At 49.3% G+C, this 27287-nt stretch overlaps 3 protein-coding genes across 6 annotated transcripts; 2 read left to right on the forward strand and 1 right to left on the reverse strand.

Moving 5' to 3' along the window:
* The first annotated feature begins 2122 nt into the window (after window positions 1-2122).
* HSH2D (hematopoietic SH2 domain containing) lies at window positions 2123-10808 on the forward strand. 3 transcript variants are annotated; one of them, XM_090288876.1, is made up of 7 exons: window positions 2123-2396; window positions 4957-5106; window positions 6888-6977; window positions 8167-8332; window positions 8802-8936; window positions 9042-9047; window positions 10108-10808. In XM_090288876.1, exons 2-7 carry the CDS (start codon window positions 4982-4984, stop codon window positions 10669-10671), a joined length of 1086 nt encoding a protein of 361 aa, XP_090145002.1. In that variant the 5' UTR covers window positions 2123-2396; window positions 4957-4981; the 3' UTR covers window positions 10672-10808. The 3 variants fall into 3 exon arrangements, with proteins under 3 accessions (XP_090145002.1, XP_090145000.1, XP_090145001.1); XM_090288874.1 differs by lacking the exons at window positions 8802-8936; window positions 9042-9047; XM_090288875.1 differs by lacking the exons at window positions 8802-8936; window positions 9042-9047 and having other exon boundaries at window positions 4957-5047; window positions 6888-6939.
* Window positions 10809-12235: 1427 nt separating this feature from the next.
* Window positions 12236-17987, reverse strand: CIB3 (calcium and integrin binding family member 3). Of its 2 annotated transcripts, XM_090288877.1 has the most exons (6): window positions 17937-17987; window positions 17700-17734; window positions 15937-16048; window positions 14852-14999; window positions 13786-13981; window positions 12236-12336 (listed from the first exon to the last, which is right to left on the reverse strand). In XM_090288877.1, the coding sequence occupies exons 1-6, from the start codon at window positions 17985-17987 to the stop codon at window positions 12315-12317; spliced, it is 564 nt and encodes a 187-aa protein (XP_090145003.1). In that variant the 3' UTR covers window positions 12236-12314. The 2 variants fall into 2 exon arrangements, with proteins under 2 accessions (XP_090145003.1, XP_090145004.1); XM_090288878.1 differs by lacking the exons at window positions 15937-16048; window positions 17700-17734.
* A 2527-nt stretch (window positions 17988-20514) lies between these two features.
* Window positions 20515-26014, forward strand: FAM32A (family with sequence similarity 32 member A). Its single transcript, XM_090289860.1, has 4 exons — window positions 20515-20644; window positions 20773-20914; window positions 24534-24587; window positions 24889-26014. Exons 1-4 carry the CDS (start codon window positions 20571-20573, stop codon window positions 24955-24957), a joined length of 339 nt encoding a protein of 112 aa, XP_090145986.1. The 5' UTR covers window positions 20515-20570; the 3' UTR covers window positions 24958-26014.
* Window positions 26015-27287: the final 1273 nt, after the last annotated feature.

Raw genomic sequence — 27287 nt, forward strand, 5'->3', positions numbered from 1 at the left:
CTTTACTCCCTGGCTATACCCCATGCTCACTGCTGCCCCAGTGCCTCTGCATGTGCTGCACCCTTGGTCTGGCCGTCCTCTAAAATCTGCACAGCCCACTTGTCCATCAGGTCATGACCAGCCAGGAGAGCCTCTCCAGAGAGGCCCCCCATTTCCCCCTCTCCTCCCACCTCATCATTGTAGTATCTATGAGAACTCACTTCTCATGGCCAACTCTTGTTTCCCCCTCAGCGTGGAAGTTCCACTAGCTTGACTTCCCCATCCCTGACATCCATGGTGAAGTGGCATTCTGGTCACTGACTCCAAGGGCCACCAATCCTACTGAGGGCCATGGAAATCCCAATCACCAGCTAAGGCAACTGTGTCAAAGGGGGCGGAGATTTGGAGTCCCAGCCCCACCCAGTCTTCCTGCTGGTTCTCTTCTGGAAGTTTCTCTGGGGACCACGTATCCATTCACAGGTTCCATCCAGGACTGTGGTCACTGAAGGGTGAGGGTGAGGAGTAATTCTCTTGTGACATTCTCAGGGGAGGCCGTTAATTTGCGGAAGACCACATCCGCCAAGCTGATCTGGGCAGTCAGGGTGGAGCCCTTTGTGGTGGGACCTCAGGGGGCTTGGCCAGAGGTGGACTGATAGGTCCCATGTTCCTGGAGACTGAATTCCATACAAATGATACCCGCAATGGCCAGGCTTTCTAACTGACAAGGGTTGGTCGAGCCCTTTTGTCCTCCTTCCCAACAGTGTTGCTCCTCATCATAGAGGTGAGAAGTGGGCTCCTTGAGCTGTGGAGGGCACGGGGGATCAGAGAGGCAAAGTGAGCTACCCAACGTTGCCCAGCCTGGGAGGTCTGGAGCCCAAGCTGCATCTCCCCCCAGCCAGACACAAGGGCAACAGATTAAGTCACAGTGAGGAGTCCTGGTATCTCAACTGAGCCCCCAGCTGCCTGCCCCAAGTTTGTCTCTCCTATCATCAACACATGACTAAGGAGGGCTATAATGTGACTTCACAGACGAGGAAACTGAGACCCCGAGAGGTTGGGCAACTCACCCAAAGCCACACAGTGGGTGAGTGAGAAACAGGTTCTTTGTGTTTTCTGCCTGGGGCTCTTGACCTGCAGACTCAGGGCAGCCCCCCACCACACACACACACACACACACACACACACACACACACACACACAGCAGGAAGTGGTGGGGCCCCCAGCTCGAGCCTGCAATGAGGCGATCTAAACCAGCTGGGTCAGGGTGATAGGCCTGCAAGGAGGCCCCCCTCCAGCTCAGCCATGAAGATCTGGGCCATTTCTGCCTGAAAGAGGAGGAAGTGGTTTTGCCCATGTGCTGGGAGGATGGCTAGGGGCAGCCAGCATACATCTGGGGCTGGCTGATTTGTTAGGCACAGATTCCCATACTCAGAGCCCACAATCTGTATGGGAAATGTTTTAGTTTTTTTTAATCACAAAACATTAATACAATAATAATAAATATATAATTATCATGCTAACACAGTCATAGAATATCATTTTAAATGGTTTTGCTTTGTTGTTGTTGTTGTTCTGGGTTTTTTGCTTGCTTCTTTGTTTTTTTTTTTTGCAGAACTCATAATGTGGCTCTACATGCAAAGTGAGGCTTGGCCTATCCAGGTTCCATCCTGCCTCAGGCCCTAGGTCTCTGTGGCTCCCTCTACCTAAGGCACTCTTTCTTCAACCACCCACCCAATGGAGCTGACTCCTACCTGCCCCCAGGAGCCACTTTCTCCAGACCAGTTAGGTCCCCTCTGGGGGTTCTTGAAACTTCAGTCTCTGTTTCCTGACCTGCTGTTTGCTTTGAAAAAACATTCATAATTTCCTACTCCTTTTCATTGCTCGCTAGATTGTAGATACCAGGAGAGTGGGGCTTATGACTCTCTTGGGGTCTCTTCTCTGTCCCCTGAGGACCTAGCACAGGTGCTCAATAAATGCTTGTTCAGGTCCAGGTGGAGCAAGGGTACCCCTCCACCTGCAGCTCAGTGGCTTTGTTGGAGTACAGACAGAAGGCAACTGGGGTTGTCTTGGTCCCGCCCACCCTCGGGACTCCTGTGTTTAAGGAAACAGGAACCACCGGGGGCAGTGGCCCCGCCCAGCCCTGCTGACGTGCTGGCCCTGAACTGAAACCCAGGCTTCCTGCAGGCACCCGCACGGCATAACCAGAACGGAGGGCCTCGGCCACTCAGGGGTCTTCCAGGTATGTTTCCCGGATTGGGATTCCTGAGTCAACCACATGCCCACCTCTGTGCCTGCCCCATGCTGGGTGAGGCTGGGGCCTCTGAGAGCCTCTAGAAGAAAGAGCATCGAGTCCAGGCTGAGCCAGAGGGTGGAATGGGGCTGGCAGGGACCAGAGATGAATGAGGAATTTTCTGGAGGTAATCATTGGAAAATGGAACTGGACTTGGGGAAAGGGCAAAGAACCTCCTGGGCAAAGGTGTGGAGGAGAAAGAGAACTGATCAGTTTTTGGTAAAGGAAGGATGCTTTTAGGGCTGGAACAGGGGATTAGGAGGTGGGAGAGGCCCCAATGCCAGGGTTAGGAACTTGAAACTTAGTATAACTTCATCCCTCACTAAACTATCTAATCATCAGCACTCACCTGTACCCGCTTCTGTGCCCACACAGCTCCAGGTGATGCTGGCGACCCAGAAAAATCCCCAAGAACCTAGCCCTGGGCACCGACCCTGGGAGCTCCTAATATGAGGGAGACAGAGCCAGACAGACACTCCAGCTCATGAGGCAAGGCTAGGCCAGAGGCAAGAACTGGGGAAGGTAGGGGACATAGACAGTCGCCAGGGTTTTGTCTAATGGGAAGAGGCAGGAAAGCTGCATGAAGGAGGGGATATTTTTGCTGGGTCTTGAAGGATAAGTAGGAGGTCTCCCACATAAAAGACAGAACAAGCCAAGAAATAGTCCCCCGTGCTGGGTCACTACTGGACCCATGAATATTTTTTGTACATAGAGGTGTTTTGTGCTGGTCTCTGCCAATCAATACCAATGTTGTGACTGGACCAGCCCTTGTGGTTCTTGTTATGATTTTAAGATGCCCTTCAGCAATAACCATCAAGAAACTTAAAAAAAAAAAGGTTTATATATTACTTAAGGACCTTGAAATTTACCACACACCTGGGAAGACGCACCAGGCTCCAAGGTAGAGAGAGCAAGTGTACCCATGGGCAATTATTGAAATCAACCAAGATCTCTAAAGCAAAGGAACCTCACTGGGAGAAGGCAGCCTGGCTCTTCAGTCATGTGGCTGGCCATGTTGATGGGAGATTGCCATCCTTGAAATGGATGTCTGAGCAATCAAAACTTAAGTCAGATTCTAACATTACAGAAAAGAAAAAACACTGTCAGAGCTTACATTACACCAGGTAAATATCATTATTCCCCAAATTGCAGTTGAAAATACAGGCAGAGAGGTTAAGTTGATTTGCCCAAGATCACACAGCCGCTAAGTGGGGGAGCTGGGGTTTGAACCCAGGCTCCGATTCCAGGCTCTTAACAGCTTTGTCGCTCTGCCTCATTAAACATTTCTTTCTTTTCTTCTTTTTAGACATGCTACTGATTTTAGAGAGATGGGAAGAGAGGGAGAGAGAGAGAGGGAGAGAAACGTTGATCAGTTTCCTCTGGCACGAGGCCCGACCTGGGACTGAACATGCAACCTGGGCATGTGCCCTGACAGGGAAGCAAACCCCTGAACTTCCAGTTTATGGGAGACACTCCAACCAACTAAGCCACCCAGCCAGGGCTAAACATTTCTTAATAGATTTAATTTAACTTGCCCCAGAATTCCTTTGGGCCACTCCCTGGAGGGGTGTTCTTACCATCTATCTTCTGGCAGGAAAAAGTCAATATTGACTGGGTTTCTGTGGAAACAGCCTGGTAACACTGACCTTCTGCAGTATTGAAAAATTAGACCTGGGCTATGTGAGGGGTGGGGCCAGTTTGCGGACAGAATTAAGGTGGGCATGAGGGGTCAACCCAGCAGGGCACAACCCTGCTGGCTTTATACTGACTTCGTACTGTTTTGCAAATTGGTGCTGGTGGTTTTCTCTGTTTTCCAGCTCTGTGTCATTAGCTTACAAAGTCCACTGGTACCTGAGCTTAAAATTGTTGAGAATGAGTGTGAATTAACTATGAACCTGACATGTTATAGGTGTGCTATCTGTGGCCACCTTGCCTGGTGACATTGGTGGCAGAGCAACTGTTTGGGCCACATCTCTGCGGTGTTTAATGTACCATGGCAGCCTTTTATGGTGCCCACTGAGTGACCACTATTTCATTCATTCACTTATCACTCTGCCATCGCCACATCCCTCCAGGGATATTGGTAGTTACTTAATATTTAAATAAACTCAGTTCTTAGACTTAAATACATACATCTATAAAGATAACTTTCCAACATTTGCAGTAATGAAAAAATCTGAGGATGTTTTTTCTTTTCCTTTTATTATTTTTTTAAAGATATTATTTATTTATTTTTAGAGAGGGGAGGAGAGAGGGATAAAGAGGAAGAGAAACATCAATCGGTTGCCTCTTGCACGTGCCCCGACTAGGAACCAAACCCACAAGCCAGGCACATACACTGACCTGGAATCGAACCAGTGACCTTTTGCTTTGCTGAAAGATGCGCAACCCTCTGAGCCACACCGATCAGGGCTTTGCTTTTATTATTATTACTCCCTTTTTATTCTTTTTATTTCCATTTATTCTTTTATTCTTATTATCCTTGGAGGATTTTGGGGAGGAGTTGATAAGTGAGTGTACATAAAGTGCTGGAACATAGGTGTTCAAGAAATGCAAATCAGTTTCAAGCCTGTTGCTCTGTCCAGCCTGGAGGACTTCTCCAAAGCGGAGGCACCATAAGCTGCAAGAACAGGATAAAGATGGGAGGTGAACCAGGCTTGACTCTCTCTCCTCCTTCCTGCCCCCAGGTGACACCTTCCCTCTCAGGAAGCCATGACAGAGACCAGAAAGCTGCCCCCACCGCTGCCCCCGCGAATGGACTGGTTTGTGCAGACACAGGTGGGCCCGCTGGCCCAAGAAGGAGTCCCTTCATGGTTCCATGGTGCCATCTCCAGACAGTGAGGACACCCACACCTTCCACCTTGCCTTTCACCCTTTTTCTTTGTCTTCCCCAACCCTGAGCAAGTTTTCACTGTCGAATTCTGGGCTCAGCTCACCTAAGTGTGTTAAGAGGATGGAAAGAGCTTCAGAGCTATGGGTTTGACTCTTGTCTCCTCTGTGGACTTGCTGTGTGCCCTTGGGCAAGTTATTTTTCCTCTCTGGACCTCTGCTTCCTCTGTACAGGTGGCCACCAGACCAGAATTGCCAGGGTCCTGGGAGAGCCCACACCCCCAACCTTCTCCTGCCCCTTACCGGACTAGTTATCACCAACCAACGATGGCAGGATGCAGCCTCAGGATCCTTCTTAACATAGTGCCCCAAATAGCTTATCTCAATCCATCAGACATATAGCTAACATGTACTTTCTACATCAGACTGAGCTCTAAGCTCAAAGTTGGTAAGATGAGCAAACTTACCTACTTAGTCACCCCAGGACTTGGCTCTAAAAAAATGGAGAAAAGAACATTTATTGCCACCCTGGGCATTCAGGAAATTGAGAGAACTGTGCAAAAGCCACAGAGAGGCAGAATTGGGCATGGTTTCTGAGTGTGCCAATAAAATATGATATAAGCCATACAATGCACTTTTAAATTTTTTAGTAGCTATATAAAAAGAAGCAACAATAAACTGGTAGGATTAACTTTAATCACATCTTTTATTTGCCCTGGCTGGTATGGCTCAGTTGGTTGGAGTGTCATCCCATAACTAAAAGGTTGCAGTATTTAACCCAGTACATCCATGATATTATCATTTCAACAGGTAATTAGTACTAAAAAAAAATTCATGAGACTATATATATATATATATACGCTTCTATTTGTACTCTTTATTTTTTAATTTTTAAAAATATTTTATTTATATATTTTTAGAGAGAAGGGAAGGGAGGGAGAGAGAGAAGGAGAGAAATATTGATGTATGGTTGCCTCTATTGCACCCCCAACTGGGGACCTGGCCCGCAACCCAGGCATGTCCCCTGACCGGGAATCAAACCAGTGACCCTTTGGTTCACAGGTTAGCACTCGATCCACTGAGCGACACAAACCAGGGCAAAATATTTTTAAAAGATTTTTAATAATAAAATATTTTCCATTACAGTCGACATGCAATATTATATTAGTTTCAGGTGTACAACATAGTGATTAGACATTTATATAACTTACAAAGTGATTATCCCAATAAGTCTAGTCCATCTGACACCATGCATAATTATTACAATATTGTTGACTATATTTCCTTTTCTGGGTACTGAGTCTTTAAAATATGGTTTGTATTATATGCGAAAAGTACATCTTGATTCAGACCAGCCACATTTTAAGTGCCCAGTAGCCACATGTGGTCAGTGACCTCTGTGCTGGACAACACAAGTCCAGAGCCCCACCCCCCCGCCATAGAAGGTCACCTTACTCTCTGTGAATCCCAGAAATAATAGTAATAATGATAGTAATTGATAGTAATATAGCTGACCCTTGAACAATGTGGAATTTAGGGGTGCCAACTCTAAATCCTTATATAACTTGACTTCTCAAAAACTTAATTACAGTCATTCCTCGATGTCCATGGGGATTGGTTCCAGGATCCCCATGGATATCCTGTCCATGAATATCCCAAGTTCTGAAACAACCAAGAAAAAAAAATGTTTTAGGTTGTTCAGTCCTGGGATGACAGGTACACTAAGGGTCAGGGAAGTACACTGGGTGGCTGGACCTCAGCCATCTTCCTCCTGTGTGTGCTCTTCCAGGGATGCGGAGAGCTTGCTGGAGTCACAGCCCCTGGGATCCTTCCTCATCAGGGTCAGTCACAGTCATGTGGGCTACACACTCTCCTACAAGTAAGGCTTGGGCTAGGGAACAGGGCAGGGGCAGAAGGGTGCCAGGCTTTTTTGGAGTGGGCAATGTGTGCCTTATACCACAATTGTCAGCAACCGGTATGAAGTGCTGGACAGATCTGGCTGAAAAGTGAGCAGCTGCAGGTCTGGCTGTAACCAGCAGACTTGGATCTGGTGGTAGCTAAGACTGTGTGTCTGAGAACAGGAGCTACTGGGGACCTGAGAGTGGCTACTACCCTTTCTGTAACCACCTGCCTCCCTGCCACCATCTACTTGGCAACACTGACTCCACCCAGGAGGATGTGCTGGAAACCCAGGGCACCCCAGCTACTTGAGGCCTCAAAGCCTGATCTGACGTCCCAGTTAGCAGATTCAGCAGCACCAACTATTTTTCAAAACGATTTCAGGCAAAAGGAATACAAAAAAATCCAATGGCTCCATTACAGAATTACCTACAGTGGGAAAACCTCAGGACCAAGTTGCACCATCCAAGGCTGGGTTCTGCTACTTACATGCTATATAACCGTGGCAAGTTACTCAACCTTTCTGTGTCTCCCTCAAAGTCCTCATCTCTAACATAGAAATGCTAAAATTAATTACTCATGTGAGGATTAAAACATATAGTGTGGCTCAGCTGGTTGGAGGTTCCATTCTAGGTCAGGGCACATATCTAGGTTGTGGGTTCGATTCCCAGTCCAAGTGTGTATGGGAGACAGCCAATCAACATTTCTTTCCTTCCCTTCCTCTCTCTAAAAGCAATGAAAAAATGCCCTTGGGTGAGAATAAAAAAAAAAAAAAAAACATATAGTAAGCACATAGTAGAAGGCCATTAAGAAATGCACCCATTCTACCCATTCTTTAGTGGAGCAGTGTTCCAGGCAACACAGCCTCAGGCTGAAGCCTGACTCAATTTTCATGATCATTTCTATTGATCACTTAGCCCTAGACAAGCACCAGGCTAAGCTTTTCCTGCAGTAGTTTGTTTCCTCTTCCTAACCCCATGTTATAGATAGGGAAACTGAGGCACAGTGTTGCTAGTCACCTACCAAGTGTCATATGGCTAATGAGTGGAGAAGCTTACACAAGACCCTGAGCTATTGGGCTGCAGCTGTAATGCTGCCATTTCAGGGACCACGGGATGGGGACAGAATGAGGGGAGTGGGATGTCTCAGCCCTGGCAGTGTCTCTGCAGAGCCCAAAACTGCTACCGCCACTTCATGGTGAAGCTCTTGGACAATGGGAGCTTTCTCATCCCTGGGGAGGAAAGCACCCACACCTCGCTGGACGCCCTGGTCACCTTCCACCAGCAGCAGCCGATGCAGCCACATGGGGAGCTGCTGAAGCAGCCCTGTGGGCAGGTGAGGGTCGGGACCCAATTGGGCAGTAGCTGTTCTCCCAGGGGCCAACCCCCCCCAGACTCATCTTGCTCCCACCAGTCCCCTTCAATCTCTTGTGATTCTGGTTTTTCATGGTCCTTGTCCTCCCATGGCCCCACTCCTCCTGGTCCTAGTTTCTCCAAAGGCTGAATTTTTAGGAGGATTCATGTGCCAGGCATAACCTTAGCTGATCTATAGGAATAACATACTTCCTGATAAGCCTCAGATGGTGGGACCTGAGCCCTCAGAAGCTGCTGTGAGAGCGACAGGCCTCCTTATAAGGGTTTGTGGGCGGGACCTCGGCCCTCAGAAGCTACTGTGAGAGTGGCGTGCTTCTTTACAAGGTTTGTGGGTAGAGCAGCTCCTGAGCCCCAACTACCAGAGTCCAGGGACCTCAGCCCCATCCCAGTTCCCCTCCCTGGGGCTGAGCTGCAGGTCCCCATTCCTGCAGAAGGATCCAGCAAACGTGGATTATGAGGATCTCTTCCTTTACTACAATGCTTTGGCTGAGGAAGCTGCCAGCTTCACCCCTGGCTGCAGCGAACATCAGAATCCTTCCTCCCATTCAGCAGCTGGACCCAAGGAGGTATGTGACAGAAAGCTGGCACCTCCAACCTGAGGGAGGGTCCAGAGCAGAGGGGGCCAACAGCTGCTGGATAAGACTTTCTAGAATGAAGATTAGATCCTGCAGTTCCAAGTTAAAAACCTTCCAGTGATTTCCCAAGGCACCAAAATAAAAATCTTGACTGCGACTTCAGTTCCTCCTTCTGCCCATCGCCAGCCCAGCTTCAGCCTCTCTGCCACCACACACGAGGCCAACTCAGGGCCTTGTACATGCTGTGCTGTAAGCTCCGCCTCCAGATTCTCCATGCCTGATGTCTTTCATCAGTTCTTCTTCAGGGGTCTCCCTCCAATCTCCAGACCTAAAGTACTCCCCACCCCCTAATGCCCACTCCATCACATCATCCTATTTACTTGCAACAGAGCACTCCTCAGAATTTGCAAAGTCTTGTTTATTTACAGGTTTTCATGTGTCCTGTCTGCCTCCCTCCTCAGTTATCACCCCTTAGGGGTGAGGGAGCTGGAGTATTTATTCTCCAAATTCCACCAGTAATTGATGAAGCACTGTTCCTGGGAGGCTTTTATTCTCTAACACTTCTGGTGTGGCATGTGGGCACAGTGGGCACTGGTGGCCAGAGAAGGCCCCAGGCAGAGTCCCTGGTGCCAGCATTTGGGAGTGGAGCTGGGGACAAAGAGGATATGGGTGGGCCATCAACAGCACCTGTCACACTTGCCACACACTGGGCCTGAACGACAGTTGGTCAGAGGTCAGCAAACCATGGCCTCAGGGCCACATCTGGTCATTGCCTCTTTCTATGTAGCCTGCCAGCTAAACATGGCATTTACGTTTTTGAATAGTTGAGAAAAATAATATTTCATGGCTTGTGAAAATCTAATGAAACTTGGATTTCCGTGTCCATAAAGTTTTATTGGAACCTGGGCCCACTCACTTGACAACAGCAGAGCTGAGTAAGGACACAGATTGTACAGGAGGCAAAATGGGAAATACTTGCTCCCTGGTCCTTTACAGAAAAGCTTTGCTGACTCCTGGGGGAGTTGGGAAGAGTCTACTGAAAAGAGAAGGGTGGGGCATGAGACTAGGTTCCAGGGTTCATATCGAGTCGTTTCTCAGCCCAGGGCAGGTTCAGAGCTCTGGTGGATGTGCTGGCACAGGTCTTGCCTACTCTTGGTTTTAGATCTCTGGAAAGCCCGTCCTGCTCCACCAGCGAAAGCAAAGGAAGGCATCCGCAGAGATGGACGGAGTGCCCATGGAAGAAGCTGCTTCCTCCTGCCCTCCAAAAGCCCCTCTCGAGGAGGCCTGCCAGAAACTGTGGAGGAACCTCAAGATACTTCCCCAGACGGGCAAGAGGGTCCAGCAGCAGTTGAAATCCCAACTGGCAGCCATGAGATTGTCATCGCTCCAGGACTCCAAGCGATCAGAGGTGACTCACAGCTCAAGGACTGGGGCGGATGATGCAGTCTGGGACAATAACACCTATACAGACCCCTCTGTGGCCACATCACTAGAGAGCCCCTCACAGCCCCAGGCTCCAAGAGACAGAGATAACTCCTCCAGGAAGGCCTCGAGGTCAACCAGCTGGAGCGACGAGAGCCCGAGAACCAGGGCTTGGCACCAACAGGTAGTGAAGGCCCTGTCCTCACAGTTGTCCAAATTGGAGCTGAGGGGCCTCGCCGAACCTCAGGAGGACTGTCTCCCTGAGGAGTACCGCCCACCGCCACCTTTTGCCCCTGGGTACTGATAGAGAAGAGGTTCGCTCTGGCTCTGGAACCCTTGCTGCCAAGGGCTGCTCACACCTGGCCCCCTTGCTTTCTACACACCAGCCCTCTGGAACCCAAGAAATGTAATAAAGACGTCGCTTAGGGCTGGTCCTGCAAATGTCACTGGGGTGACCTGGTTATTTGAGTAAGAATAACAATCAGTTACAGTAAAGGTCTGGGGCACCTACTGTGTGCCAGCCCCATACCAGATCTCAGCGTTCATTATTTCTTTTACGCCTCTGAGCAGGCCCAGCAGGTAGGCACCTTCTGCACATTTTAATGAAGAGACTGAGGTTCAGAGAGGAGGAGAGGCATGGTCAAAGTCACCAGCTACTGAGCATCAGTGCGAGGATTGGAAGTCACAGAATTTGAAGTCCTTTCCCCCACATTCCCTGCACCTGGGCTCAAGTCTAAGTCCTGGCCATGCCCTCTCCCAGGCTCTCATGCAAAGGAAGGAGATTAGCTGGTGGTGGGCTTGGTGCACGGTAAGCACTCTGGACACCAACATCAACTTTAGGCGAAGGAAATGTATCCTTTACTTTAAAAAGGGAGAGGCAGGCCAGGGCTGTGGTTGGGGTGGGCTCCGGGGTGGGATCCAGGGTGTAGGGAATCCTGGGTTGCAAGGTTGTGTGACCTTTGGTGAGTCACTAGACCTCACTGAGCCTGTTTCCTCATCTGGAAAGTCGGGGAAAGAGTAGTCGCTCCTGTTCAGGATGAGGCAGTAGGATGTGCATAAATCCTGGGGCTTTAGTGCATAGTAGGTGCTTTTGGTGGGGTTTAGGGTGGAAGTGGGCTCTCTAGAAATGCTATGCAGTGGGAGTGTCTGAGAAGGTCCTTGGGGCTGCTCTCAGTTGCCCCATTGGAAATGACTACTTTTGGACTGACTGGGGCCACAGATGGAGCCCCTGGATGACCACTGGTGGAGTGGGTGTGAGGCTTTCCCAAAGCCACAGAATGCCGGTGTCTGGGACCTGGAGTGACTGCGCCTGGAGTCAAGTCTGCCTCTGCAGATGACTTGAGCTGTGGTCTCGGGCAGGTCACTCTGTTCCCTCTGAAGAAAGTGTGGCTGGTCCTCAGCCAGGCACGGGATGCTATGGCAGAGGGGCAGGTGCTTAATGAACTGTGAAGTGCTGCGCCCAACTCAGGAAGTGACATTTCTGCCACCCCTCAGAGGCTTCCTCCAGCAGCTCGAATAAATAAGCAGTCCCTTTGAGGAATTCAGGGACTGAGGAAAAAGGGGCCTCAAGCAGTTGGGATAGGATTTGGCTTTGGGGGGTCCTGGGTTGGGGCAGCATGGGCCTCATCTGCGCACCTCACCTCCGCTCACCAAGACCCACAGCAAGGCAGGTCCAGCCCTCTCAGTGCAGTGAGACTTAGAAGGCAGACTTTCCTGTAGTCAGGGAGATGGTAGCCCAGAGAGGGTGCAGCCATACCTAGGGGAACCCAGGGTGGGCAGAGATGAGATCCCAGGTCCCCTCCCTCCAGTTCACCAGGTTTAAGGTAGAAATGTGTCATCCCAGCAGGTGTGACTCAATGACATGTGTTTATTTCCAGAGTCCAAATTCCACAAGGGGGTGAGGGGTCACCCTGCCCTACTAGGCCCAGCTCCTCCTCCATGGTGTCCTCAGATGCGGATGTGGAAGGTGCTGTGTGCAAAGAGTAAACAAGTGAGTGTCACCAGGCAGAGGGCGGCCCCCTGCATCTTCCTCCTCAACACTCCCACTGGGAGTCCCCTAGCAGGCCAGTAGTCACAAGGGAAGATGGAGCCCCAGCTGTAGCCCTCCAGGCCCCGCCCCCACCCAGGGTTGGGAGCACATCTGTTTGAATCAGTTTAATACCCCGACTTGCTCTAGGACTCTGAGTAAGTGGGGGCTGCCCCTCTCTGGGCCTCAGTTTACTCCCCTGTGAAGGGGGGCTGTGTTGAGGTCTGAGAGTGGGACACAGAGAAGTTGTGCCATCGTCCCACTGTCATTATTCATGTCTCCATCTGCCAGGAGACCAGGCTCACTTACCCGGGTAGAGAAAAGAGGCCCTCTGTGCAGGTAAGGACACCCCCAGCAGTAACAGCCACACCAGCAACCATGGTACACAGTTACTGAGCACCTACTGTGCGCCAGGCACTGCTCTAAATTTGTTCCATGCACTAACTCTGGGGTCAATCAGTTTTTTTCTGGGAAGGGCCAAATAATTGATATTTCCAACTTTGCACAATGACTAATTGCCTTGTAGCTGGAAAGCAGCCATAGACCATATGTGCACAAAAGGGCAAGGCTATCTGCCAGGAAAACCACTGATGGACCCGGAAATTTCAATTTCATATCACTTTTATATGTCCTGGAGTATTTATTATCACTCTTTGATTTTCTTCCCAGACATTTAAAAATGCAATTTTTTTCTATTGCAACATTGCTTTATCAGTTTATTTCTTTAAAAATGTTTTATTTTAAAGATTTTATTTATTTTTTAGAGGGGAAGGGAGGGAGACAGAGAGGTAGAGAAATTTCAATGTGCAAGAGAACATTGATCAGTTGCCATTGATTGGTTGCCTCCCCCAAGCCCCAACTGGCAGACCTGGCCCAAAGTCCAGGCATGTGCCCTGACTGGGAATCAAACTGACAACCTTTCAGTTCGTAGGCTGGCACTCAACCCACTGAGCCACACCATCCAGGGCTAAAAAAGCAATTTAAAAACTATTCGTAGCTCACTGGAGGTACAAAAAACATGTGATCGGCCATCACCTGTACTAACTCCTGGAACTGTGCGCTCCACCCTGCGCTGGGGGCTCTGACTCCGCCAGGGCTGCCCAGTACAGCTGTGCTGTCTGTTCACTGCAAAATGTTCAGGCAGGTGAGGGCTGAAGACCATCCACATTCCACTCACCCACAGAGCTGTGCCCACCCCAGGAGGTGCCCACTGGCTTCCTAATCATCCCTGTTTTAAAGATGCAGAGACTGAAGCCAGGTAGGTTAGAAAAGTTCCTCAAGGTTACACATGCATGAACAAGACAACTTTCTCAAATGGAGTCTTAAGAACTAGCTCCATAGATCCTTTCTCACACGTGGAAACGGACTGTGTGGGGTGGCAGGGAGTGTCACCTGAGGAAGTCGGGTGCCCGCAGGATCATGTTCTGGAAGTCTTCCAGGGACAGCCGCCCATCGTGGTCCCCATCGGCCTCATCCAGCACCTTCTCGCACACCAAGCTCACCTCCTCGGCGCTCAGCTCCCCTCGTGTCAGCTTGGTCACCGTCTGCTCCAGGTCCCACATACAGATGTAGTCATCGTTGTTAAAGTCTGTGCAGTAGGAAGGATGGGGGCGTGGGGTGAGCAGACAGCAGGTGGCAGGCAGGCTGGGCCAGCATGGGTGTGTCTTGTCCCCATGTTACAGTGGAGGAAACTGAGGCACTGGAGGGAACCCAAGACCCTCAGAGAAAAATTAGGTCTTTCTTTGAATTGGGCAGGAACATATTCATTCATTTATTCATTCAAGTATTTATTGAGCACCTACTATTTATTGAGCATTGTGGTAAATTTCCATTTATTTATTCAAGTATTTATTGACCAATTATTGTGTACCAGACACCAAGATGACTGTTTTTTACTCACTCATTCAGTCAACAAGTATTCACTGGATGCCTGCTGTGCGTCAGGCACTGGGATACATTTTCATTCATTCATCCAACAAGAATTTATTGAGCACCTACTATGTGTCAGGCACAGGAGACAGATGGTGAGCCAAGTAGACACTGTTGCTGCCCTGGGTCTCTTCAGATGGAAAGTCAATAAGAAGTGAACATATCAGTGACCAAGAAATTAAGCACAGTTATTCCATGCTAAGAGACAAATAAAATGGGGGGTGAAAAATGACCGAGACCTCAAGATGAGAAGAAGCCAGAGGAAAGGTGTTCTGGGCAGAGGATACAGCAGAGGCAAAGGCCTGGAGGCAGGAAGAGTTTGGTGTGTCGGTGGAAGAGCGAGACTAGTGTGGCTGGAACGGAGTGAGCAGGGAAATGAGTCGGAGGTATGGGCTGGGTGGAACACAGGGCCGAGCTGGGCCTCGAAGCCCCTGGGAAGACATTGTGACAGGAGAGCAGCCCCTGGCCCTGCGGCTGGTCTTGTTTCCGATCCCCACTGCACAGCCCCCACCCGGGGCCCCGCACGCACCATAGATTTTAAAAGCGTAGTAGGCTTTGAGGTCACGGGGAGCCATTTCACTCATCACAGAAAACATGTCCAGGAAGTTGTCCAAGGTCATGTGGCCGTCCCCATCCTCGGAGAAGACCTGGGCAATCCTGTGTCGAAACGGGTTGTCCTGGGGACAGGAATCGGGAGACCATCTCTGACGAGGGTCTCAGGCTCCATGTGGTCTCACTCTCAGCACTCACCTTTCTGGGACTCTCCAGGTACCCCCCACCCAGCCTCTCACCCTCCCATGGTCCCTGGATGGGACTTCAGGCACCTTCACTCTCTGCCCAGTGGTCTGGGTGGTGGTGTCCCTACTTCCAGCTACAGAGGCAGCCACATGACCCCGGAGAGGACAACCAGAGTTCTAGTCACTGGCAGCCACGACTGGCTCTGAAATAGGCATGTGACTTTGACTGGACAACCAGAGGTTGCCCTGGGCTGCTTTTGAAAAATTGGGGTGAAGGGACCTGTGGTTACAGAACTGACGGAAGGAATCTGGGGTCTGGGAGCTCCCTTCACTACCTCAAGAAGAAGGGCTGATTGAGATGAAGCCTCTTCCTGGGAGGAACTGAGATGGAAGCAGATTCCCAAGCCCATCCTCAGAGCCCCTGATCCAGCTATACCTGGTGCTCGCCATGTCCCTAGATTTTTTGCTCACATGATCTAACCCATTCTGTCCCTCTTGAATGAGGTTTTTGTACCTTGTGATACAATAATCTCTATGCACAGTCACTCCCTCCACAAGTCCCCTTCAGAGACACAAACCATGTGTTGAATATCCAGCTGAGAGGAACCTGCATTTAGTTGCTCCTACTATGAAAAGAACAAACATTCCTTGAGTATTTGCCATGCAACAGGCTTTGTGCTAAGTCCTTTGGCTGCATTATCCTATCTCATCCTCCCAACAGCCCAGGGTTTGAATTCTGTCTCTCTCACATCCTGGTTGGGTGGTCATGAACTTCAGTTTTCTCATCCATGAAATGGGAATAATTGTAGCACTCACCTCAGAGAAATGTGGCATCGCTACTATTTTTTTCCCTGTCTGCCCCATTGCCTAAGCATACCTTCAGCTCAGGCATGCTGCCGATGAGCTCGTAGGGCACCTTCACATCAGGGCAGCTGGTATAGTCAAGGGGAACAAGCTGGGGTGCCAGGTCCTGGTAGCGGTAGAAGAGCCTGGTGTAGAGGTGGAAACACCGGGAAGATTTGGGGATGATGGGAAGGAGGTGACTTGACCCTCCTCTCTCACTTGCAGCTGCTTGCTCTATACTAAAAGATTCTGGGTCCCTAATGATCAGCCCTGGGCCCTGCCTTCAAGCATACAGACACCTCTATCTCCCTGGGGTCACGGCCAAGGTAGAGAGAGGACCCCAGAGCTTGGGGAGATTAGATTGGGGAAAGCAAGCCAGGGAGGAGAAAAGATTTCCCCGAGGAGGAGACATTGACACTGGGCTTTGAAGCATGAGTAAGAGCTCACCAGGTAGATGGGGCTGGCAGAAGAGAGTGCTTAAGGTGAAGTCACTTCACAATAAGCATTTAGAGAATCTGAGCCGATCTTTGAATCTCTGAACATCATCACATTATTGGCAAGACCATACTTCTAAAGACTCGCATCCTCTCATTTCCCTTCTCTATCTCCATAATGGGAAGCAGGGTTCCCTTGATGGGGCAGAGCAGAGACAAAGGCCAGTATTCAGGTATTTTGAAAGGGTAACTGAGATGCATTTGGAAAACACCAAATGCCATGCATACAACCTAGTCTGGGAGGCCAGCTCTCCAGTCTGATGCTCACCTGGTGATGCCATACCTTCATTGCAACATGCTGAGTAGCAGCCTCGTAGAGACAAGCCTGGATGAGTTAAAGGTCCCCAAACTTCTAGGGACATCTCAGAAGGGGATAGGAGCCCCTGGGTCATGTGATGATTAGGAGCTTAAGGAGGGAGTACCTGCAATTCAGTCACGACCATCTGGTTCCTTGCTTGGGTCCCCTTGGGGAACGACCTGAGTTTCGGTTTCTGCATGGACTTGAGCCAGTCCCTATTCCCCTCTGAGCCTCAGTTAGTCTGTCTAACAAGTGAGAAGCTTGGGACAGATGAAACGTCAGCCCTCCAACTCCTTGGGATTTGGCCTATCTGCAAAGCTGGGGTCAACCTCTCTTGTCCGAGCCTCAGTTTCTCCATCAGTAATTCGATCATCATGGCCAGGGTGACCCTGCAAACTGTCCTCGCCCAGACAATGGGGCTCACTCATGAAAGGTGTGCCCATCAATAATGGATGTCCCATGCCCACACAATTGGGCCCTTGGCCCCGATCACTCTGCAGCCGAACCCTGGCGAGCTTGGGTTTCACAGCTCCAAGTTCCTGGGTCAGGACCCCTGAACAATGGCACCATGGGCAGGTCGATGATGTGGGATACCCACCTATGCCTTTCTCGCCCATGCCAGGGCCTTGCAGCAGCCTCAGGGCACCTTCCCATCCCCTCACCTTGATGGCAACCCCATAACCCAGAGCTGGCTGCAGACTCTGCCTCAGGGCTCCCAGCCTCCACACTGGTCTCCAGGGGGACCTTCTAACATGCTGGTCTGTTTCCCCCCTGCTTACACGCTCTCCATGGCCCCTTGCCACCCTTGGGAGAAAGCTCAAGCTTGTCAGCCTAGAGACGTGACAACATGACGAGATGTAACTTCTCAGCCTCCCCATCTCTGCCTCTGTCTCCTGACCACTAGTGCTCTGCCATGAAGCATTGAGTCCTGGCAAATTGCAAACACTCTCCCGCAATGCAGAGAAAGTTGTCTCAAGGTTTTCCTTCCTTCTTCTCCAGACTGACCTCATGATTTCCTTCCTTGTGAAGAAGGTGCAGTCCTGTGGAAAGAGAGGTTGGCTTGGCCCAGGCCCTGCCTGGGGGGCCTCCTTCCCCTCCCCACCAACCCATGCTCATCTCTGCTGAAGCTGTGCACAAACCCTTGCTGACTGCACACCCAGCCCTGAGGGGTGCTGTCCCTAAACCCCAGGCCGGGAATCCAAGGCTGCCAAACCCGCTGAGGGCTCTGCACATCATTCTTACCTGATATGCTTCCAGCTGCTCATGAGTGAAGACTGTCTGCTTGTTGCCCATGGTGAAGGTCACTGCCAGGAACAGGCTCCAGAAGCCCCCAGTCTCCTCAGGGCCACACGGTTGCCAGGCTGCCACACACCAGTGTCTGGGAAAATCTCCCTGCCCTGGCTGTCACCCGCCCACCCGCCCCATCACCCCCAGCCTGGGTGAGACTCAAGTTACAGCCAAGCTCTTTGGCCAACAGCCTGAGGTATGTCCATGGCCACCAGGGCTGTGGGAGGTCACAGAGCCTCAGAGCACATCTGCCATCATTGGGTGTGCCTGTGGGGAGGGGACACCTTCCAGAAACACGCAGGGTGATGGAGAGGCTGCAAGCATACCTCAACTCAAATACCAGTCCTCCAGCCACTGGCTGTGTGGCCTCAGGCAAGTCACCTGGCCTCTCTGAGCCTTATTTTATAAGATGCCAATTACTTTAGTACCTACCACATAGAGTCGTTCTGAAGATCTAATGGTCATTAATGCAACCAGAAAAATGGGACTTACTAATCAACAGGCATAAAGTTTCAGTCAAACAAGATGAATAAGTTGTAAGATCTGCTACACAACATAGTACTTATTATAGTCAATATTAATGTATTTTTGTACAGTTAAATTTTTTTTAAAGGATAGCTCCTCATGTTGTGTTCTTACTACAATAAAATAAAATAAAAACATACAACTATCATATGATCTGCTAGGGTGTCTGGTGATGCAGGCTGTGAAAGAATTCACAAAGAGAAGAAAGTGCACAGAACAAAGTTTTATTTTTACTTTCCCAAGAGAGGGAACAGGCTAGATGTGGAGAAATGCACCAGTCCTGAGGGGTAGGAGCTGTAAGGGTTTTTTTGGATCAAAAAGGGGCAGGGGTTGTAGCTGGGTAGTCTTGGCAATTAATTGTAAATCAGGTTTCAGGCTGAGAGTGCAGGCTTTAGTTTGTTTCGCTGTCTGGTATGTTCTGTTTGTATAAGTTTTAAAACACCTGTGTGGGGGATGCTTTCCAGTAATCTCTCCAGTCCTGAGAATAGAGGCTCAGAGAAACAACAGTTAATTATGCCTGTCGGACTTAAGGAAAGAGAGATAAGCTAGGCTGAAAGGAGCTTTTTTGTCCTTTTATGATTCAGCACTTGCACTCTTGGGCAGTCCCAGAGAAATGGAAACATGTTCACACAAAAACCTGTAATGGATGTCTCATTCATAATAGCCCCACATGGGAAACATCCCATGTGTCCTTGCCCCCTTGACTCCAGTTATCTATAAAGGGTCTAAACGGAAATGAAAAAAAAAATACAATAAAGATTTAATTTAAAAAATAGCAGAAGTTATCAATGGGGGAATATTACCCCCAAATGGACAAAAATGGGTTCAGGGTGGAGCTAAAAAGTCTTAGATATTTCAATGGCCTGTGCTCCTTCAAAGCTTCACCCTCCCAGACAAAATCATATTCATCAGTATTAACTTTTCTCATTAAACTAAATTAAGTTAAAGCGTTCTTTTTTTAGGGGGTAATAATGAGAAAAAAAGATTGAGAAATACTGTCTTAAAGGTATTTACACGCATTTACAATGGATGGTTTCACAGTGTGGTGACAAAAGCAAGGGTGGAACGTTCAGCATAGGTTGGATTAGAGTCGTGCATCAGTTTCTCTACCTACAAAATCAGGATGGTTTATGTAATAGGGTGGCTGTGAGAATAAATGAGATGATCTATAAAAGCCCATACAAAGTATTAGTTGTTGTTATCATCATCCCCATTTTGTGAGGAAAGGGAAGGACAGAGACAGCAGGACACTTTCTCCAGGGAACAAAGCCTTGGAAGCGCCAGGGACGAGCGCCACAGCTGCTGGGTTGGCTGGGGGAGAACAGATTTCTCCAGTTGAGTCTGTTCTGTCCCTCTCTGAGGAGTTGATTCTGTCATGGACGGCCCCAAGAGGAAGCTGACACAGGCTGGCAGCCCCCCATCCTTTTCTTTTGGCACTCATATCCTTCCAAATCTGGAATGCCGAAAGGCGAGCCTAGGGCGGAAGCATCGGGCAGTAGCTTGCTGCCTCTTGCAGGCAGAAATGGGAACTGCAGACACCGAGACTTCCTTTGTCCAGTGTCGTCTACTTTAGGGGATGCTTGCTTTTTCTCTCCCTCCTTCGTCCCCTACTTTCCTCCTGCCCAAAGTCCCTGGCACAATTCGGGCAACAGCAGTACAAATTAAAATGCAAATTACCCACTGAACCCTCAAAATATGGCAGTAAAAGAGACAGGACATCCAAATGCACACAAAACACTCAAAAAAGACGTCAGATTTTAAGAAATGGAGTTTGTCAAATTGGCTTCACTTGTAGCGTGGGGGTAGGAAGGCCAAAGGCAGAGACTCCAAAAGTGGGCACGAAAGCCGGAAGTGTGCCAGGACACTGGATACGAAGGAAGCCGTAGAGCCAGACTCTCCAGGCCCAGTCCGTAACTCGGAAGTATGGCCCGCGTCAGATGCCAAAGGTGTATGAGCACCACCTAGCTCGGCCAATCAAGACGAAGAGAGGCGGGAGTTCGGCCGGATATAGTGTTCTCAAATAGGAAGTGTGGCAGTTTACCTACTAAACGGCGGACGGGAGCAATGGAGGCCTACGAGCAGGTCCAAAAGGCGCCCTTGAAGCTGAAAGGCGTCGCAGAGCTCGGCGTGACCAAGCGGTGAGTCCCAAGAGACCACGGGAACCCGTCTTCTGCCCCCTTAAGCCTCTTTCCGAGACCGTGGGCTCTTGCTCTCTGACCCACCTTTACCCTATCTCCCCTCACTCTCGTATCGTCTCCTCTTCCAGGAAGAAGAAAAAGAAGGACAAAGACAAGGCGAAACTCCTGGAAGCTATGGGAACGAGCAAAAAAAATGAGGAGGAGAAGCGGCGCGGCCTGGACAAGCGGACCCCGGCCCAAACGGCTTTCGAGAAGATGCAGGAGAAGCGGGTTAGGCGGGTTGATAGGCTGGGGATACCCCTCTCCATGGGTCTGGGTCTCCCGGAGTGGGTGTTTAGGAAGGGCCGGGAGACTCGAAACCCGGATTGCTCGGGGAAGAGCTAGAGGTGCGTTGAAAGGAAGCAGAGTTGGAGACCCGGGTTAGGATTCCAGTACTGTCCCTCATTTGCCCTGTGACACTGGGCCAGAAACTCGTCTGCCCCTGCCTCAGTTTTCTCATCAGTAGGGGTCAGGATAGTACTTTTTTCCTAAGAGGGATGAGACTTTTGAGATGCAAGTAAAGCATTTGTCCCTTGGTCCGGTATACAGTCAACGCCCAGTTGATGTTAGCTGTTGATATTAAATGGCCATGCTTCCGGCTGTAAGTCACCACAAAGTCTGCTTCCGTGACAGTTTTGTTGTCAGATTCAAATATATTGTTTTTTTTTTTTTTTTTAAAGCTCTATTAAGTTACTTATCTTAATATTAAACACATAATAAGTGTAGGCGGTGGGGGATAGGGATCAGCTATAGACAGGCAAGCTTGGTCTCTTGTGCTGGGATTAGGGATTAATAGGTCTGAGTCAGTGGTTCTCAGCTGAGGGCCGTTTTGTCCCCCTACTTACATTCCTAAGAAGTCTTCCGACAATGCTTGGAGACGTTTTGTCACAGCTCTGGCTGTGTGCTCCTTGCATGTACTGGGTGGAGGTCAGAGATGCTGCTCAGCATCTTACAGTGCCTAAGACAGCGCCCCCTACAGGAAAGGATGATTTGACCCAAAATGTCAATAGTGCCTAGGCTGAGAAACTAATCCTGGTCTGGGGGATTTGTTCCGGTGACATTAGGGAAACGCGTACTCATTGCTACCAGGCCTAATTCAGTTGTACCAAAAACAAACAAAAAACATGAGATGCACTGGCTTTGGCAAGACAGACCTGGGTTCCACTCTGTCTCTACCATTTGTTGGTGGTGTAACTGGGCAAGTTGGCTACCCTTCCACACCTCAGTTTCTTCATCTGTAAAGTGGGGCTGAAGTTCTTACCTCATTGGTTTGTGGTTAGGATTTAACAAGTGAATGCACTTAAGTCCCTTCCCTAAGGTTATAGTCAAAGGCAGGGCTAGGATGTTACTGGTGCATCAGTTATGGGAAGTATTGGATTTGGGAAAGATTTTGAAATAACAGCAGGATCAGCTGATGGACTGGATATGGGCTAGGAAAGAAGAATCAAGGGTGACCAAGATTTTTGGCAGGAGAAGCTGGGTGGATGAAGGTACTGTTTACTTAGATTGGAAGGACTGTGGATGAAACAGGTTTCTAAGGGAAGGTATCAAGACCTTAGTTTTAGCCCTGCCCAGGTAGTTCAGTTGCTTAGAGTGTCATCCCTATACACCAAGGTTGTGGGTTCAATTCCCTGTCAGGTCACCTACGATAACCAGTGAATGCATCAATGGGTGCAACAACAAATCAATGTTTCTCTCTCTTTGTTGCTCACTCTCCCTTCCTCTCTCTCAACTCAATCAGTAAAAAATAGATCTTGGTTTTAGAAAAGTCAAATTTGAGGTACTTTTTAGAAGTCCAAGTGGATGCACATTTTGACATCCGAACCTGGAGTTTGGTGGTGAGGTCTGGGCCCCAGACAAACATTCAATTGCTGTGGGACTGGATGAACTCTGAGGCGGGACAGCGACAGAGAAGAGGTCTAAGGTCTAACCTCTGGTGATTAGAGGGTGGCAGAGGAACATGGGGAGGAATACCAGGAGAAAGAGCGTGTTTTTAGGAGCCGAGTGGAGAAAGTGTTTTGAGGAGGAGGAGGAAGTGATCAGCTGTGTCATACGCTGCCAAGAGGTCGTGTGGCATGAGCACTGAGAACCCTTAACTGGCATTTGGAATGAGGAGGAGGGAAGACTGGTTAAATATAATGTTGAATGTCAGTTATAATTAAAAATAAATTTAAAGAGGAAGGTGGATTAGAGTGGATCCAAGAGAAGATGGGGAAAGACAGAGGAGGAATAGAAATGACTTGGGAGATTTACTGTCAAGGGGAACAGAAAAACGGGCCTGTAGGTGGAGGTGGTGGAAGGTCAAAGGGAAATTTTCGGTTTTGGCATTTAAAATTAAAACTACTGTTGCCAGTTTTGTTTGACCTGGGAGAGAGAGGTAAGATAGATGAGAGAGAAGGGAGGTGTGGGCAAAGCTAGGTACAGTTGGGCAATGCAGAATCTTTCATGGAGGGTGTTTGATTGAGCACAGGGAACATGAAGGCTGGGCAGCTTCTGGGTGCAGGCCCCTTGGGGTGGGCCCCTGCCTGATGGAAGGGATCAGGGCTTGGTACCTCCAGGCCCATCACCCCCTGTGAATTCTGGTCCTTATGTTCTCTGTGTGTGAAACGGAGATGGTGACAGCACCCAAGACATGCTGTGAACTTGGTGCACAAACTGGGGAGAAAGAAGGCAGAGCCCTGCCAAGGGTCTGGCATTGGTGACAGCTGGTCAAGTCGTTTCGGCCTCTTGTGAAGAGACACAGGCCTCATGTGGGCTCACAACAGCAGGAAGAGAGGCGGGGATAGACGGGGCAGACACTCCAGAGGGAGGGTTGGCCAGCTGGGAGGTGACTGGAGACAGAGGAAGATGAGGCAGCAAAGGAGGAGGAGGGACCGGGTGCAACAGCCAGGTGGCAGCTGACAGTGTTATCTCATGGGTCTGTAGATTGGCAGGGCTCACAGGGTGGTTCTGCTGACGTTGCTTAGGGTCTGGTGCAGCCAGATGGCAGCTGGGGCTGGAGGCCCAATTGGGCTGGAACATCCAAGATGGCTTTCCAGTGAGGTCATCAGACTTCCTGCAGGATAGTTGGCTTCCAAGGGCACAAAGCAAAAGATGCTGGGTCTTGTTAAGGCCAGCCTAGTACTGACACTACATTATGTTAAGTAAACTGAGTCATGGGTCCAAACCAGAGTCAGTGTGGCAGACAACTGTACAAGGCCATGAATACCTAGATGTACAGGGGTAGGTATGGGCCACCCAAGTGAGTTGGCTACAGTCACCTAGCTAATAAATGTAGAGCCAGGTGCAGCCCCAGGTCTGTCTGGTTCTGCATCCCAAACCCAACTCTTAACAGGTGCCATTGGAGATTAGGAGTGAGTAGAGGGGCAGGTCACAGTCGTGCTGGATGCATAATCTAGAATCACTCATGAAAGTTATCTGGATCTTGTGTCCCTCCTGGCACTGTGAGCATCAGGGTATATACTGTCACTGAAGCACCTACTCTGTGTTAGGCCCTTTGCTTACTTCTTATCCTTAAACCCCATCTGTTTCTTTCTTTTTCTGCAAAATAGGAATTCTTTCAATTGCCCAAGGAAGCAGAAAGCACTTGTACAACTCCTTGCAGAGCCTGCCTACATTGGTACTAGTACATTTCCTGCCACTCAGACCAAAGGCAGCTGACCTAGGTTTCTAGTGGGTTGTACTGTAGCCAAGTATCCTTGTCAGACGAGCCTGAGTGGAGTTGAGGGACTTGGGACATCCAGCTGTTCTAGGAATGAGAGCCCAGCAGCCAGGGCTCCCATCTTCCATCCTCTGCCAGCCTGGGCTGTGTCGAGCATGTGACTCACTTGCATTTTTCTCTTCTCTTCAGCAAATGGAAAGGATCCTGAAGAAAGCCTCCAAAACTCACAAGCAAAGAGTGGAGGTAAGTCACATGCCTAGTGGGGGAGGCTGAGCCACGTAGGTTCTAGCTGGGCCCAGAAGCTTGGAGCCTGGCAGAGGAGCTATTGGAGTGTTGGTAGGAAGGGGGGTTACCCAGCTTCTCTGGGGTCATTGAAGGGAAAGACCAGGGTTCAGGCAGCTATGAGGCCTGGCAGGGTGGCTTTGAGAGGGGGGCTCACTGAGGGGAAACAGGATGTGGAAGAGTAAAAGTGGATGGTGCCACATGTTCCTAGTACCATGCTCTGTGCTGTGATAACATGGGCTTTTTTCCTTGACTTCTCCAGGACTTCAACAGACATCTGGATACACTCACAGAGCACTATGACATTCCCAAAGTCAGCTGGACGAAGTAGCTTCCCCACCCTGGGTATGGAGTGGCACCAGGAGAAACAGAAGGCCACATTGGGGCTATGTTTGGTGCCTTTGGTATTTTCTAGAAACATTCTTTTACATACGCCCTTGCATCTTTTGCTGAGACTGCTTTTTCAAAGCGGTGTGCCCTCTTTCTGGAATGTGATTAAATTAAGGCTATCCTTTTACTCTATTTTAGTTTCTCAGCACATTGAAGGTGAACCTTCATAGTTTGGACTGGAAATTACTGAGTTTATCCTGAGATTAAGTTTATTTCTGTGTTAGTGCCATGGAGTGTTTTTACACCCAAGTTGCGTCTTAACTCATTTTGACAGCCACCTATCCTCGCCTGGATGAAATTAACTCCCAAGGAGAAGCTGCTGTAATGTGCAGACCCCCATGGGGCTCTGTATGGGCTGCCCTTCCAGCTCTCTCTAGCGTGGGGCTTATGCTGTTCCATCCAGGGCCTGAGGAAGCCACTTGTAGCTTTGTGGCTTTCAGACTGCCTCCTCAGCCACCTGGCCAGGCAGAAGAATCACCCAAGACAAGGATGGGACAAACACTTTGCCCCTTTCTGAGCTGAGCTGGTGGCCGGCATGCAGCCTGTTTCCCTAATATCCTCATTCCATACATGTCAAGTAGGTGTTACCATGGCAGATATTGCCAGTCAAGTACTGTGTTCTTTGTAATGGAACCCAGATGCCACCTCCCTCACTACTCTCACCCCTGGGCTCCGGGCAGCCCCCAATGTTTATTCAGAGTTGGCACATGTATGGAAACCTGTTTGGCATTCCTGGCTTAAGGACACCTAAGGGTTGCGGGACCAGGGCAGAGCCCTAGCAAAGACATATGGGTGCAGTCCAAGGGGAGGGCCCAGGTTCTGGTGCTGGAGAGCTAGGGTCTTTGTGGGCCCCCTTGTCCCTATCACATGAGGATCAGAGTGGGGGAAACAGTCTTTGTTGACATAGATCTGAAAAAAACTACAGATTCAGAAGAGAAATCTGAGTGTTGGGTTTGGGGCTGAGCTGCAGAATAAAACAAACCAGTTATTAAATATAAGTCTGAGTGTTTTAAATTATAGGCTGTTTATCACTAGAAACTGCCTTTGGGATATATTGTACATGAAAAATGTGTACTGCAAAATGACTCTGCCCCCAGTTTGGAGAAAATTAGATGATGTGTTTCCACCTGTGGTTCACAACCCACCTAAGAGAGGTGACATACTCTAGCACTGGCTCCTTTGGGTAGCCTTCCCTACTGCCTGCTATAAAGGTACTTGCAGGTCTCTTTATCCATGAGCCAGCAGTGGGATCTGAAGCATGATGTGCTGTAAAAAGTCAGTATGTAGGAGATAAACATTCCAATTCTAACAAACCCTTCCAAAACAGAGTGGCTTAAAGCCACAGGAATTCTTTCCCAATTCTGTTGGTTATGCTCAGCCAGGTAGTTCTACTCCATGTGGTGTTGTTTAGTTCCCCTGCATTGCTGTATTGACTTGCCTAGGGCCAGAAAGTCCAAGATGGCATCTCATTCTCAAGATTTCTCTCCATGTAGGCTACTTTATTGGCCAACACAGAGCACATCACCCAGTCTGGGAGGGAACACCAGTGATTCTTAAAAGGAAAGTGTCGAGAAGCCTCCCTGGGCTGCTTTGTGCAAGAATGCTTCCAGACCAGGAAATATTCCCGTGTTCTTGGATTTTCCTGCACTTACATCTCTATCCTAAGCAGAGGACATATTACAAAAGACATCTTTCCAAACCCCAGACAGATAAGGAGAAACAATCAAAAGTGAGAGGCAGGCAGCACAAGTAAAGAGGGCTCTGGTATTGCAGGGTTGGGATCAATCAGCACGGCACTGTATGGTTCATTGGGACAGAATGTAGGCATTTTCCCAGTCTAAATGTCCATAAAAGCAAATAAATACAATTCAATTGATTAATCAGGGATTACTCAACTACAGAAGTAAAACACGTGCTTTTTGCTCAGCTTTAATGGGGCGTGGTTTTCAGATCATTCCAGGCATTAGACAGGCACACTTGTTCATTGACGAATGTTGACACTATCAAGTGACAGGTAGTGACTGTTGATTAGGCTTGATAACCACTCAGGGTTTGTTTGCCCTCTTTTCCAAGTAACCACTTTACCCTTCCCCGTAAAGTGTATCACAATTGGCGGCTGCATATTTGTTTCCTAGACTCCCCCACCAGAATAGGAGTTCCCTAGGGCTGGGCCCCAAGTGGATCCAGCAAGGGGATCTCTCACCTAACTTACTTCACAGGTCAGAGTTCCCAGCTGCCCAGTCTTTGTCGCTAGGCTAATCGGCTAGAGGG

This window comes from Furipterus horrens, unplaced genomic scaffold (assembly GCF_987537825.1).
Source record: "Furipterus horrens unplaced genomic scaffold, mFurHor1.1.pri manual_scaffold_10, whole genome shotgun sequence".
In the NCBI taxonomy this organism is placed as follows: Eukaryota; Metazoa; Chordata; class Mammalia; order Chiroptera; family Furipteridae; genus Furipterus; species Furipterus horrens.